Source organism: Cervus elaphus, chromosome 11, assembly GCF_910594005.1.
Source record: "Cervus elaphus chromosome 11, mCerEla1.1, whole genome shotgun sequence".
Classification (NCBI taxonomy): Eukaryota; Metazoa; Chordata; class Mammalia; order Artiodactyla; family Cervidae; genus Cervus; species Cervus elaphus.
The window spans coordinates 23896238-23911463 of record NC_057825.1 but is presented as its reverse complement, the minus strand read 5'-3'; the positions used below and the strand labels follow the sequence as shown (position 1 = coordinate 23911463).

The 15226-nt window shown below is 50.4% G+C and overlaps 1 protein-coding gene across 1 annotated transcript; it reads right to left on the bottom strand.

Annotated features, from left to right (window-relative positions):
* Nucleotides 1-3788: 3788 nt before the first annotated feature.
* On the bottom strand, nt 3789-9761 carry MYCN (MYCN proto-oncogene, bHLH transcription factor). Its single transcript, XM_043917749.1, is given in 4 exon segments — nt 3789-5050; nt 5052-5293; nt 7398-8301; nt 9515-9761. Coding segments are annotated over 4 exon segments (1665 nt in total). The 5' UTR covers nt 9671-9761; the 3' UTR covers nt 3789-4687.
* Nucleotides 9762-15226: the final 5465 nt, after the last annotated feature.

Below are 15226 nucleotides of genomic sequence, written 5' to 3'. Positions count from 1 at the left end.
ATCCTGGAGTGGGATGTCATTTCCTTCTCCAGGGGATCTTCCCGACCCAGGGACTGAACCTGGGTCTCCTGCACTGCAGGCAGATTCTTTACCATCTGAGCCATCAAGTAAGCCGCTTCCAAATATAATAACCTCTGACTCTAAAGACAATCCAAACCCAACCCAAATTAGGATTTTCAAAAGACAGCCATCATGGGGATGAAAGAGTCAAACCCAAAAGACCCAGTTCCCAGCACTCCTGGAGAATTGTGAGACTCAGGTATAAAAACCTGGGTGATCTCTCAGATGCTACACAGAGGTGGGAGGATTGGAACCATTGTCACTACAGCACAGGGGACCTGTGGCCTCAGACGAGTGTAAAGACTTCTTAGGCCCACGGTAGACCAGCAAACCAGCTCCCTCCAATAGCAAGCTCCATACCAGGAGCCTGGAGGAACCCGATTCAGCCACAGGACCCCTCACAGACTTTCGATCAACCATATATACTTCCCACCAAGGACTTGGTTCCAGACTGTGGGCTCCCTGAAGACAAGCCTCCATGTGTGTTTTATCGTCACTTCCAGCAGTCAGTTTCCAATGTTCACTGATGCCCAGTGGGTCTGCTTCCCTGACAGGAGTTAGCCGAAGAGCTTGGGAACCCAGTTGGCGGGAGGCACTCCATGTTTCTCACTGCGTTCCTTCCTCTGCTGCCTACTCAGCCATCAGCCCTTCTACCAGCTTCTGCCAAGGCCCTGTCATCTGTCAGCCACCTGGTCAGGGCTGAAGAATCAGAGGAGGACAGAATGCTATACTTGCTTTAAGGGAGGTAGCTCAGCTGGTAAAGAATCTGCCTGCAATGTAGGAGACCCTGGTTTGATCCCTGGGCTGGGAAGATCCCCTGGAGAAGGGATCAGCTACCTACACCAGTATTCTGGTCTGGAGAATTCCATGGATTGTATAGACCATGGAGTCACAAACAGTCAGACACGACTGAGCAACTTTCACTTCATGGTTAAGGAGGTCCGGGAGGGTGATGAGGACAGCTCTTCTCTCTTCAGAGGTAATGAGGGATTAGGAGCTGAACACCCATCCCCCACCCTCCACCTCGGATATGAGAAATGCTCCTTGAAGGGGGTGACGTTTCATTTGCCATTCAAGGTTGAAAAATATTTCAATAAACAGAAACTGGGTAACACAAGAGGAAGGAATATAGTGGGACAAGTCAGAGGTGAGAGACTATGAGCATGTGGTTGGAAGGAGTGGTATCTGTGGAGGGGGAGGGGTGATGGAGCTGGTGTCCAGGGTGGAAGCAGCCTCATGAGCTGGGCTGAAGATTTGGACTTAATCAGTCAGTGATCCCCAACCTCCAGGCCTTGGACTGGTACCTCCTGCCAGGTCAGGGGCAGCATTATATTAGAAATAAAATGCACAATATATGTAATGCACTTGAATCATCCTGAAACCATCCCTCCCAATCTCAGTCACTGGAAAAATTGTCTTCTATGAAATCCATCCCTGGTGCCAAAAAAGGTTGGGGACCACTGCTGTAAGTGGTGGGGAAGCATTGGAAGTTTTTGTGCAGGGTGAGCTAGCTAGGACTAATATGGAAACACTCTGTAGATGGATCGGTGAGCCAAGAGGTAAGGAAGCCACCATGTGAGTGTGGGGAAAGCCAGTAGCATGGGAAGAACATGGGGTTGATTATCAGCAAACTCCAGTCCCAGGATATGCCACTAATTTGATGTGGGATCCCATGACCCCATTCCATAAAATGAAGTAATGCAACAAGATGACCTCCATGATCCCTCCAAGTCCTATGATTTATTGATCTAACCAGTACAGAGTGGTTTCTCAAACAGTCTCAAAACTGCTCTTGGAATGCAAAGAGGGTCTCTCATGTTATTGAAAGGAGTGGTTCAATTCTTCTGTGACTACAGCAATTACTTTTTAGGTAATTGCAGAGCTAAATTGGGTGGCACTATCCCAATGGCAAACAAGAAGTATTTTATTTTAGTTTTAATATTTTAATACATATTTATGATCCACCTAAAGCAAAAAGTTCTCTTTAAGGTAACATAAAGAACATTATTAAAAAGGTTGTTAAACTAACAATGAAAAATAGATCATAAACATTTAGAAGAGAGAATGGGCACTAAGTGTGTAAAATTTGGCTCTGAATGGGAGGGAATTTGGCTCTGAGATTCCCAGCAGCCAGAGCAAAAATGAAACCTGGCAGGAATGCCAGTCTAGGGCCTCATTCATCTCAACAGTTTAACCTCCTCCAGGGCTGGAGTTCCAGCTCATCTGAAACACTTCCGTATGCACCTTATGGGATGGCAACAAACAGAAATTAGGATGACTGAGTTGAGTTTCAAGAATCTGAGGTCTCTTGGCTCATGGGTACAGACAAAATACAGAGACTGCAGGGAGATTTGGGGCCAGTAAAGTGCAAATAGATGGGAAGTCTTTTCGAATGACAATTCAAAAAGGACTTTCAAAGGGTGTTACTTTCTAGTGTGGGGATGGGGGCAAGGAGGGACATTAAGGAGTAAAAAGATTTCAACGTGGTCTGACCATTGGCAATACCACCAGCCTCTTAGGAAATGTGGCTGAAAGCCAGCAGGGGCAGGGGAGAACCTCAAATTCTAAACTGCACGGGACTTTGTAAAATGGCCAAAGCAGCTGGAGACCTACATGGCCTAGGCAAGCAAAGCCCTTTCTCATTCCTGGACCCATTTTCTTCTGAGCAGAGGTCTTTTTAGTACAAAGCTCTTATCTGAGATGAATGAAACCTTAGAGAAATGGCCTTGAATAGCACCATCACCTAAGAGATGTATTTTATTTGTAGGCTCTATTCTGAGAAGCTGGACGCCTCCCCAACAAGGACATCACCTCCCATGAGGGAAACTGTGAAATTGCCTCCTTGCCCTTCATTGCCATCCCCGTTCCCCAGACTCCAGAACCTGAAAAGGTTAATGCTGCTTCCACAGGCTAGTCCAAACTATCAGGAGTGTCAAGCAGACAGAGCTATACTCATACCCCAGTGCCTCTCCTGAAGGGATGGGGCACTTGATCAGGGCCACACAGTTGTCACACCACACATCAGTTAGCTTTTTGAGGGGAGGGACCAACTCCATCCTTATTTGGCTACAATGCCTTAGCTTAGTAAATTTTGACCAGAGCTTTCTTCTTGGAGACCAACTACATATACTCTATGCCAAAATATAAAGCCATCAGCTCACAGGACAAAGGTTACCAACACTAAGCACAACCAATTTGCAGAACTCGGGGCCTTAATTATACTTCTCATTCTAAAGAATCTGATGTCCCAGCTGTTTAGTTAAAAGCACCCTGATGCTGGGAAAGATTGAAGGCAAAAAGAGCAGAGGGTGGCATAGGATGAGATGGTTAGATAGCGTCACTGACTCAATGGACAAGAATTTGAGCAAACTCCAGGAGACAGTGAAGGAGAGGGAAGCCTGCTGTGCTGTAGTCCATGGGGTTGCAGAGTCAGTTACGACCTAGTGACTAAACAAGATAGGAAAGTGTTTTGTAAACTATGCGATGCTATTGCTAGCACATATAATCACCAATAATATACCGATATTGTGTAATTTGGGAGAAAGCTCATAACCTTCCTAAGCTCAGTACCCTCCCAAAGGGGAACAACGGCCCCTCCTCAGCCAGGACTGTACAGGTATAAAATGACTTATCTGTGGAAACCAAGTTCCCTCTCTAGATTATGTGCTCTTTACAATTGCTGCTTAAGAGGTAAGAGTTTAACCACTGCTATTAAGGAAGAAAAAAAGTTGCATCATTTAATTGCTATTTATTTTCATAAACATGAGGTATTTCAAAGTGCTATAAGATGCAGCACTAAATATATACATTTTGAAGAAATTAAACACAGAACTTTGCATTTACCCAGTTCTATGCACCAAACATGAACAAATACATTAACAGGAAGAAACAGGCTAGGAAAAAGGCATATATATATAGTAAATTTCTTTACAAAAGTTTCTTAGTTCAAAAAGTGATAAAGTAATATCTACTCAAAACTTTCACAACTCATTTTCATACGAAAATATAAGTATCAAATTTAGTTATGTATCAGCATCATACTAAAGTATACAGGCAGTGTAAGAATTAGTACAGTACATAACAGAGATTAACAATATATTTGTATACAAAACATGCTCCTCAAACATTGAGGTATTACAGTACTTAGGTGTGAACTTCCAGTCTAATACTGGCCGCAAAAGCCACCTCTCATTACCCAGGACGTATACAAAAAGGCAGGTGTGTCCATGGTATTTACAGAAATGTTCCCCAGGGGTATCAGTGGCAAACCCCTACGTGGCATCAGCTGGAACTTAAGCACCATTTTAAAAAGAAGGAATGACTTTCTGTCTGGAAACTTGGAACAAACAAGGTGACTTCAACAGCCCCAGAAGGCTCCCAATGGGTCTCAGGCTTCAACCGCTGTCTCAGAAGTGACGCACAGGAAAAGCCGCCAGGGTCACCAGCATCCCATCAATGCGGGTCCTGGTAGGACCCCTCGTGTCCTGCTCCCCACCCCAGATCCGAACTTGACGGGGGACCGATTTGAAAGTAAACCAACATTCTTAATGTCAACACAAGGTTTGTTTTAAAAAAAAAAAAATCAAAATGTGCAAAGTGGCAGCGACTGTCCAGTTCTGAGATGCGTTCAGCAAGTCCGAGCGTGCTCAATTTTCTTTAGCAACAGCTGCTGTCTGGCCTGCAGCTTCTCCTTCTCCAGCAGAAGCTGGTGCTCCTCAGCCTGGAGGGAGTGGACGTACTCGGTGGCCTTTTTCAAGATGACCACTTTGGCGGCCTTCTCGTTCTTCACCAGCTCTGGCACGTGGTCCCTGAGCGTGAGAAAGCTGGACCGCAGGTCGTTGCGGCGCTGGCGCTCCAGGATGTTGTGGTTCCGACGGCGCTCGCTGTCCTCCGAGTCAGAGTTGCGGGGGCTCAAGCTCTTAGCCTTGGGTGGGGGGACGCTCTTGAGGGGCCGTGGGGAAGCTTCGCTCTTGATCTTCTTCTGGGGGGGGCGCCTCCTCGCTCTCCACGTAGGGCGACGGGGCAGCGTAGTTGTGCTGCTGGTGGATGGGGACACAGCGTTTGAGGATCAGCTCCCCTGACGCAGCCCTCCCAGGGCCCAGGGCTGCGCTCTTGGGACGCACGGTGATGGTGAAGGTGGTGACAGCCTTGCTGCTGGAGGACGATCGCCGCTTCTCCACGGTCACCACGTCGATCTCCTCCTCTTCATCTTCCTCTTCCTCATCTTCATCATCTTTGAGAACAAGATGAGAGTTATTCTCACGGTGAGGCACATAGGAATGAAATATACACAGTCTCACAAGGTAGGCCCCAGCACGTGGTCTGCTATTACTGATCCATCAGCGTCAGTCTCTGAACAGAGATGTATGTACTTTTTCCCTCCCCATCCTCATCCTCCATTCAAGCTTCAGTGGGTGGCAGAAACAGAAAGAACCTTGGCTTTGGAGTCAAGACAGAATCCTGGCTTCATCACAGTTTCCCCGGCAATGAAATGGGGAATGACACCATAGGTTGAGTTGAATGGATAATATATAGACAGAAGCTCAATAAACAGTAAGCTTTCATCATCGTCGCTAGTCTGCCCCGTAAACTTATTTATATTTCCATCTCCATGCTTAACTGACAATTCTCATTTTAGGAGCCTCAGTTAGCCACGACTTACACATGATGGAGTTTGATTTTTAAGTCAAATAAACTTAAAGAACAATTTAATTAACTAAGGAAGAAAAATACCTTGTCTTCCATGAACATGAGTTCTATACAGTAAGCAGTTTTTCAACTAAAAAAGATTAAACCTTAACAGCAAAGTTGTAAACCATCGGAGCTCTAAACCCAAATAGCGGGGCACCTCTTCTCATAGTCACCACCAACAACAGCCACAAGAACGTGTAGCATCATGTGTCCATTTCCCACCCCCCCTTTTCATTTACTACCAGGCTCGGATAGAAAATTATTGTTTAAAATGCAAGCATGAAAATCAAAACACATCTTCGGCTTGATCTGAAGGGGACCGGAAAGCTGAACAATTGTGGGATTTGTTCTAAAGCCGAAATGTGAGGCTGTTCCAGTCTGTGGGTCCCTTTAAGCCAATGTTTTGGTTTTCTGCCAAGAAGACAGCTGTTGGAAGGAAGTGCTTCCTCACCGAAAGCTGTCAAGGCACAGACATTAAAGGGACAGACCCGTTCAAACTGGAGGCTTATCACCAAGTTTCCTTCCAGGAGCCTGGGACCAATCTGTCCTCAGCCCCAAAGGAAATTTAGGCTTTTTATGCATCTGTATTCTGAAAACACTGGATTTCAAGGTCCAAGGCTCCCAGCTCCAGGGACAAGAGCTATTCCAGTATTTGGGTAGAGTGCTTCAGTTCCAGGCAAAATCTTGGTTTTAACCCTACCCCTCAGTTTCAGCAGCAGGCACACAGTAGAACTAATCAATGAATGCTCCAGGGTGTGTGCATTCCTAGACAGCCCGCTAAGCGCCCGCCCTCACCTTTGAAGGGCACTGGGTTACAGAAAACAACTCGGATCTGAAATTAGTCCTAGAATTCTGGCTAGAAGACAAAACCCGGCCGGTTTTCACTGCGCACTGTGAAGAGGCCGCCCCTTGAGAATGCCCACAACCGCTGTGGTGCTTGCCGCCAGCTGCTCAATGAAGAGAAAGGGGGGGGTGGCCCCACCACCCCCAGCCTTTCCGATCCTCGCCCGCCTGCCGGCCAGCATATCGCCGCCTGCTGGCGACCGACCAGGAGCAAATAGCCCACCACCCAGAGAGAGGGAAGGTGGGGAAGAGTACGGAGGTTTGAAAACAGAAAAGCTAAAATCGGTACTGGCGATTTGTGCAGTGCCCCTTAACTTCCTACACCCTTAATAGGATTTTGCACAGGCTTGCCCTTTATGGGGCGTCTCTCCACCCCTCAGCTGTGTCTCAGTCCTTTTTCACCCCTTGGGCTAACAGATTTCTGTCCAAGCAATGCAGCCTGCGGCCCCCTGAACCCCAACTCGGCTTTAACCACTCAACTTTTCCTAATTTTTACCCCCCTGGGAGGGCAGGCTGCCGAGAGAGATGCAGGACCGGGTGGGGGCCAGTGATGGAGTCAGGCTCCCGGAGGGAGCTGAAGGAACTTCAGTTAAGGTGAGGCTGGAGAACACAGCTTTCACTCACCCTCCCCTCCAAACCCTGGGGATCGGCTTGGGAAAAACCTAACCTCTCAGCCATCAGCACTGTCTCTAAAATACTCTCTCCCAAAGCCAGAACTCATGAACCACAAACGGGGGGGGGGGGGGGGGGCACCCCAGCCCCAGCGCCCCAAGGAGGCAGCCGGACCCTGGCTCCCGCTTTACCTGAGTCGCTCAGGGTGTCCTCTCCGGAGGTGCTGAGGGCCTTGTGGTCGCTGGCGCTGGCCAGGCGGCCGCCGGTGCGCGGAAGGGCGACTACCGGGGCCGCCACCGGGGCTGCAGCGCCCGCCCCCGAAGCGATCGCGGCGCCTGCCGCCGGGGCACCGGCCGGGGAGGCGGGCACGGGCGCGGGTTCGCGCTTGTTCACCGGGAACGGGAAGACCACGGCGGGATCCACGCACTCGGCGGCAGGGTGGGCGAGCTCGGCGGGCAGGGCGGCCCCGGGGCGGCCCGGCCCCGAAGCTGCGGCGCCGTGCCCGCGACCCGGGGGGCTGGGGGCGCCCGGGGCCGGGGCGGCGGGCCCCGCGGCGGGCGGCCGGCCGTGCTGAAGCTTCTCGCTCACGGCGCGCTCCAGCTTCTCGCGGGCCGAGAAGCCGCTCCACATGCAGTCCTGGAGGATGACCGGGTTGGGGGTGAGACCGCCCAGACCCCCCAGGCCGAACGCGTCCTCCTCGGCCGGGTTGCCCCACAGGTCGGCCTCGGGCAGCAGCATCTCGGTGGCCCAGTTCGGGGGCTCGGGGCTGTGCTCCGGGAAGGCACGGCTGGGCGACAGCGGGGGCGTGGGCAACAGCTCAAACTTCTTCCAGATGTCCTCTCCCGGGGGGGTCGAGTCGGGGCCGCCGAAGTAGAAGTCATCTTCGTCCGGGTAGAAGCAGGGCTGCAGCGAGTCAAACTCGAGGTCTGGGTTCTTGCAGATCATGCCCGGCATGGTGGACGCGGTGCAGCTCGGCATCGGCTCGCCTCCTGGCCCCCGAATGAGGGCTTCTTTCCGCTCCGCTCTTTTTAGTTCGGGGGGTGCTTCCTTCCCGTGGGGGGCGTGGAGGGCGGGGGCCCGCGCCAACCTCCAACACTGCAACCGACAGACACACCAGGAGAGGGTTGGCAAGCGGAGCCGGATACGGGGTGGGGGGGTTGAGGGCGGGGGACAGGCAGCGGTCACCCCCTCTTCCTCGGTTCCTCAATCTCCCCTCCAAGCCCCCCACTCCGCCCAGCGCTCCCGAAGGTGGAGGAAGTTGTGTCTCTCGCTCTCTCCCTCCCTCCTTTTGTGTACAAGCTGTCTACGACAGGGGTGGGAGGGGGCATGCAGATGCGGGGGGTGGTGGCCTGGCTCTGCAACTTTGGAAACTGCCATTTCATTCACACCAGGCACTGCCTGGGGGAAGGGGCTGTTCAAGGCTGCAGAATTCTAGCTCCCACCAGCTCGCAGACGGCCCCGGTGGCACCTAAGTAGGGCCAGCTGCTCAGAGGAAGCCCAGGCCTCCAACCCAGCAACTGGGTATAGGATTTAGAGTACCCTCAATTTCTCCTTTGTAAAATTGCCACCTCCGGACTGCAAGCAATAGCGGGGGAAGGGGTGGGGGGGGGGGAATTCAGGCAACTTTGCAAATGGGAAAAATCCTTTCTCTAGACCGAGAGCAACAACAGGCACCCCAATCCTGAATCCAGCCCCCCCAAAAAAATTTTATGAGACGCCCCCAGCAGTCACTGGCTGCAGGCAGAGTACTGCCAATAGCTGATTCCGAACCTCTCTAACCCCACCCCCGCTGCTCCAAACCCCCAAGTACGCCCTCTTCCTGAGACAGGCTGAACCCCAGTTCTTGGGAACGGCTCAGGGGCACCAGCGCAGGGAGGGTCTCGCGGAGAGCCGCTGTCTCCTCCGAGCTGGAGCAGCCGTGACCCAGATTACCACCGCGACGGCCTCGCCCTACTGAACCCCCTTCGTCTTCCTCTGGGGGCACCCTTTGGGGACGAACCCAGTTTCGGGGTGGGGACGCACCGGCTCCCCGTCAGCTCAGATGCAGACAAACGTTCTAGAGAAGGGTGAATGTCCTTTCGATGAAGCCATTACACCCCCCTGGCAAGGGCAGTAGAGGGATTAGGGCGGGTCTCTCCAGTCCTGGAGCCTTGGGGACTGGAACTGGCTTTTCAGGGAAAACCCCGAGATGGTTTTGTTTCGGAAGCAGTCCCCCGGGCATATTCGGGCCCCCGGTGCGTCAGCCGCGATCCCCGTCCAGGGCTTGCCTTCCCGCAGCGCTCGCCGCTCCCGGGGCGCCAGTCCTTACCTCCCGCCGACTGCCGGGGATCCGGAGGCGATTCTGTGCGGGGGTCCCCGGGTGGCCAGGGGCGGGGGGTGGTCCTCGGGTGGCTGCAGTCCGTGCGCGCTTGCGCCTGTCTAGCGCGAGCTCGGCCCCAACCCAGTTCCCAGGAGCCCCCCGCATCCACCCAGCGCGTCCAGACAGATGACTGTCACTGGCTGCGCTTTGAAGCTCGGGGGATATTATTAACTGAAAAATCTGACACACCCGGGGGGCGGGGAGAGAAGGGGGCTGCGGCACAGACAAGGGGGAGGGAGAAAGGCAGAAGAGAGCGGCTTTACCCCGCCCTCTTGATTTCCATAAAAATCAGGGGAGGCGCCAAGGCTTTCGCGCCAAAAGCCACTTGCTTTTCTTCTTTGCAGAACGGAGGCTGCAAAGCTGGGAAGCCCGGGGCGTGCTCCTCCCGCCCTTTTAGACCCCCGGGCTTGCACCGGGTGCACTCGCGGACCAGCTGCGGGTCGAGCCGTGCAATGCCGCACCCAACCCGCGGGCCCGGCCATGGCTCGACATTGGAAAAAAAAAAAAAAATTTTTTTTTCCGGAGGGCTCCGGGTGTGTTGGTTGAGGTTGCGGGGTTGGAGCGGGAGGTGGTGGGGGACAGTTCAGAGGCTCCTAACCCAGCCCCCGCTTCGACGGCGCGTGTGTTCAGCTGAGCGCGAGGCCAACGTCCAGCCGGGCAGTGAGGGGAGGGGGGGCGGGGAGGGCGGGGAAGTGGGTGGTTGCTCGTGGGTGATCTCGGAAGGGAGGCGGGAGCCAGGGTGCAAAGTGGGAGGGAAAGGACGCGCCCATTTAGGAACGAGACCGCCGGAGGGTTTTCTAGTTTTAAATTGAAAGGAGAGGGGCGCCCCCTTGTTTGAAAATAAATAAATAACTGCGGGCGACGAGGGTGGCGCAGCGGTGGTTTCTTCGGCGGAAGGCGACACCTCGCGGAGACCGCGCAGAAAGCGTAGCTGCTGGGCCTGGACCCGGGGGTGGGTCGGAGCGGGGCCACGGGCGCCCTCCCGCCGTCCTGTCAACCTGTCCCCACCACCGCGAGGGGGGAGAGGGTGGCGGCTCCGCCCCGCTTCCGCAGGGAATGGACGGGAGGCTCCCCAAAACGTCCCCAAGGGCTCCCGAGTTAGCCTTTCAAAAACCAGAGATTTTCCGAATTCTGGGGAGGCGGATGAGGTTCACGTAGGAGTTGTGACCCACAACTCCGGCAGCCCAAACCCTGGTTCGGAAATCTTGGCTCCTGGTTGTCGGAGGCAAAAGGATAAGCGGCTGCTGTCACTACTCAAGACTCGTTGTGCCTTGGTTTCAATTGCCAAATGGAGTTAGTAATGGTGCTTACCTCATAGGGCTGTTATTGAGAAATAATTTTGAAAGCGCTGAGAATGGTGCCCAGCAGCGCAGGGTGAGTGTTGAGTGTCAGCTACTGTTAATTAGCAGACCCTGATAGATTCTTCCCGGGAAATGAACACCCTCACCTCGGCTCTCCCAACCCACCACCACTATGAAATCTTCAGTTCGCTCTAATCAAGCTTTCCTGCAGGTGTGTTGGGAAGCAGGGTAGACAGGGTTAAAGATTCTAGTACCCACATTCCCCAGAACAACCCCAGTCTCCTGGGCAGCCCTCTGAATAACCAAATGCACAACAAAGTGGGATTTCCCCTGGAAGAATTCCTCTTCGGATGATTCGGAGCAGGGAAACCTGCCCTCCTCCACCCCCCGCCCTGCCCCTGGGTTGGGGGTGGGGGTGGGAAAGCTTCTCCACCTTTTTCCCAAACTGGAAACGCCATCCTCTCCGTTCATCTCCACATTCAAACTAGTTGCGGGTGAGGATGCGGAGGGGCAGGGGGCAGCCTGTAAAATGCTCACCTATTAGCATTTGTGAAGACTCCCCAGTCCTTATCCTGGATACCTACATAATTCAAGGGGAGGGGGCAGGTTCTTCGAGTCCTAGGAAGTGACCCATGAATGAGGATGAGCCCTTCCAAACACTTTCATTATTATTATTTTCTTCCCATATGTAAAGCTCTAAACCTTTGCAAAAGCCTTTCATACCCCCTACTTCTGCTTTTCCCTAACTCCCTAATCTAAACCAAGCCCTCCTGCTGTTTTCTCCCCAAGCATCCCAGATTTTCCTTCAGAACACTTGCCTTCATTTGCAATGATATCTGCCTGGGAGAATTTGTTTAAGGTCAGCTTCCCCCTAGACAAGGAGAGGAAACTGGCTCTGTCTTCCTCACCCTACCTGTGTCCGTCTTGCTCCAGGGGGCATCCACCTCGCAAAGCAGATACCTGTCCATATTGTACTACATCATAGTATTGTTCAAGGCAGAGGTCCCTTAATGAGTCCTTCTGAAGCAGCCAGCTTTTCGGAGAGAGTTTCTGTTTGTCAGCAACAGAGGGTAAGAGGAATGATGACCACATCTTCAAGGCAGCAGCCCCAGGAAGGGATCTCAGAATTGCCTGACCCACCTTTTTACCGACACGGCAGGGGAAGTGTCAACAGGTCAGGTTGGCCCCTTTCGCTGCAGGGTCCTGCCTTGTCCTTTCTCACCCGACCTGTGCCCTTCACCACAGCATTTGTCCTTTGTCAAGGGCCAAACTGCAACCGAAAATGAGAAGACAAGAGACCCGGTTGCTCTGCGTGCCTCCAAGCAAATTGTGTATTCTTCCTGGACCTCAATCCCTAATCTCATCCTTTTAATGCTAACCAGTAATTACTGACAAGTCTGAATTTGAAGTTTAACAGAGTGATAAAATTTTACAAGTATTTATTGGTACTTTCATTTGCAAATGGAAAGATAAAAGACATTGTCTGTGGAGAAGTCTTGCTACTGCTGGTTCCTCATCTGCTTGTAGGGAAACCTTCAAATTCTTCTTTAAAAGGTTGAAATGCTCTCAGACTATATGGACACACATGAAATAAATCTTTAGAGGACTTGGAAGACCAGTTCAGCCAGCATCCACTCAGAACAGGGATGAGTGAAGGCACGGCCTCAGTGAGCTCATCACGGGCTGAGGGAGACACATCTAAAATGGAACAACAGACAGGATGGAGTTGTCCACAGGATTCGGTTTATAAGTAAGGAGATTTTTGAGGGAGAACAATGTTTTCGTCTACAAATCCCCTTCTTTAAAAAACAGCTAAATCACGCACAAACACGCACATTCAGAGGAGTCCAACCGATGATTGGCTAGGCGATCAAAAACCTCTAGATGTTTTTCCCAGATTGTGAGTTAAAGATGTGGATCCAGCTTCAGGGATCTCAGTTTCTCCTAGAAAACTTAATGGGTCCTTTCCTGCCCACCTCACCCCTCCACCACCAAAGTGTACATTTTTGCTGATTAAATACTTTTAAAATTCCTGACTCTTCATTTAGAATAAAGCTAGCTGCCTAACTTACCCAGTTACTAATGAATTAATTAAGCAACTTAATGAATGAATGAAACTTGAATTGAAGTTTTAAATTGGAAAAAGTAAGATAATAAAGTTAAAGGAAATATAGAGTGGCATTCTAAGACAGATAGCCCAGAAACACAGACGGGAAATTTGAACATATTTGACAACAATGAAAATTTTCGGTTATACTGAAAACACATCCAAAGTCAAAAGATAACAGTGTGATAGAAAAATATTTGCCTCATCTATAAGAGACAAAGAGCATATCCTATGTCTACAAAGAGCTCTTACACATCAAATAGAAAAGCAACCCGATAGAAACATGGGTCCAGGATAAGAGTAGATAATTTACTGAAAAGGAAATGCAAATTGTCCATAAACATATGAAAAGATGCTCAGCTTCACTAGTAGTCAAGGAAATGCAAATTAAATCTCAAGGAGATTAACATTTTTTGGTCTAGCAGATTGGCCCAAGTGTTGGCAAGGCTGGGGAGGGGGGATGGGGACCCTCCTTACACTGTTGGCATTCCAGCATGAAGAATAAAGGCAATCCCAGTCTTCCAAATCCACCCTATTGTTACAAGAAATATTAAAATAAATATGTCAAAATGCATAAACAAGAAGCTGTGTTACAACCTTTTCCTCAGTAACTAAAATGCTGTTAATAATCTAAATCCATTCCATAGAACATGGTTGCATCTATTATAATACATGTAAGCAGTGGAATAATGTGCAGCCTCTGAAAATAATGTATTAGATCTACGGTACTGACTTGGAGGTATACGTGAGTATAAAGGGAAATATACAAGGTCTTGGGCAGCAGTCTGCCACTTTGGATATCTGTGCATTTAGACATGTCTGCATAAACCGATCAACAAATTGGGTGTAACATGCAACAACTGATTAATAGTGGTTCACTTTGAGGAAAGGAATCAGATGGAGGGAGATTTCCTCTTCGTGCAATATTTTTGAAGCAGAGGAATCATTTTTTGTTTTCGTTATTTTTCAAAACAATGTTTTTATTACTTCCAAGGAAAGGTCGTGATTAAGCTGACCAGTTGGGGCAAGTAGGAGATCCTTTCATGAAGCCTAATATGATCCCCAAAGTTCTCTTTTGTCTCCCAGGCTAGTTGGCATTCTTTCAAACCAAACTAGTGCTGAACTGAGTCAGCTGAGAGTGGGTTCAAAGAAACAAAATGGCACTGGTTTAATTAGGATTAGAAGCAAGCTAAACAAAGCCATTTGAGTATATGATGTTTGATGTGCCCAAGACTAGACATACACACACACACATATATATATATATGTATATACTTCTGAGGCTGCAGAAAAATTTAAGATACAACATTGAGAGAGTTTTGGGGGTGAGAAATTTTATTGGTAATGGCACAATAATATATAAAACAAAAATTATCTTCATTGAATGCCAGTAATTTAATTACAGATTTAGCAAATCAGAAGTATCCAACAGGTTCAGTACGCCCCTCAAAGACAGATTTCGCATCCTTTGAGGCAGCTCAGAGATCCCCCTTCCACGAGGAAGCCTTCTTTCAGGCTTAGTATGTTACAGAGACCTAGGGAAATCATGAAGACGGGGTGAGTAAAACTGGTTTGCAAGCTCTGAAGAGCTTCAGGGATGGTAGTGGCCATAGAGCTGGAATTCCTGTTTACCTGTTTTACTTGATGCTTAAAGCGAGATGGGAAAACTGTCCAGGGAGACAGGCAAGTGGCTCAGGGCCGGGCCTGGAGGGGTGGGGGAGGCAAAGAAGCTTCCACTCTGTAGACTACAAACTTAATTTATCAGCATCAGAGCTTTTGCATGGAGGGGAACCCGGTCTCAGTGTGAATCCATAAGAACCACAAGGAATTCTGACTCCAGATCTGGTCTTCAGGTCCGTTTGGCACCACCCCTTAGAAACAGCAGCAGTTCCTTCAGTTCAGTTCAGTCGCTCAGTCGTGTCCGACTCTTTGTGAACCCATGAATTGCAGCACGCCAGGCCTCCCTGTCCATCACCAACTCCCAGAGTTTACCCAAACTCATGCCCATCGAGTCAGTGATGCCATCCAGCCATCTCATCCTCTGTCGTCCCCTTCTCCTCCTGCCCCCAATCCCTCCCAGCATCAGGGTCTTTTCCAAAGAGTCAACTCTTCACAAGAGGTGGCCAAAGTATTGGAGTTTCAGCTTCAGCATCAGTCCTTCCAGTGAACACCCAGGACAGATCTCCTTTAGGATGGACTGGTTGGATCTCCTTGCAGTCCAAGGGACTCTCAAGAGTCTTCTCCAACACCACA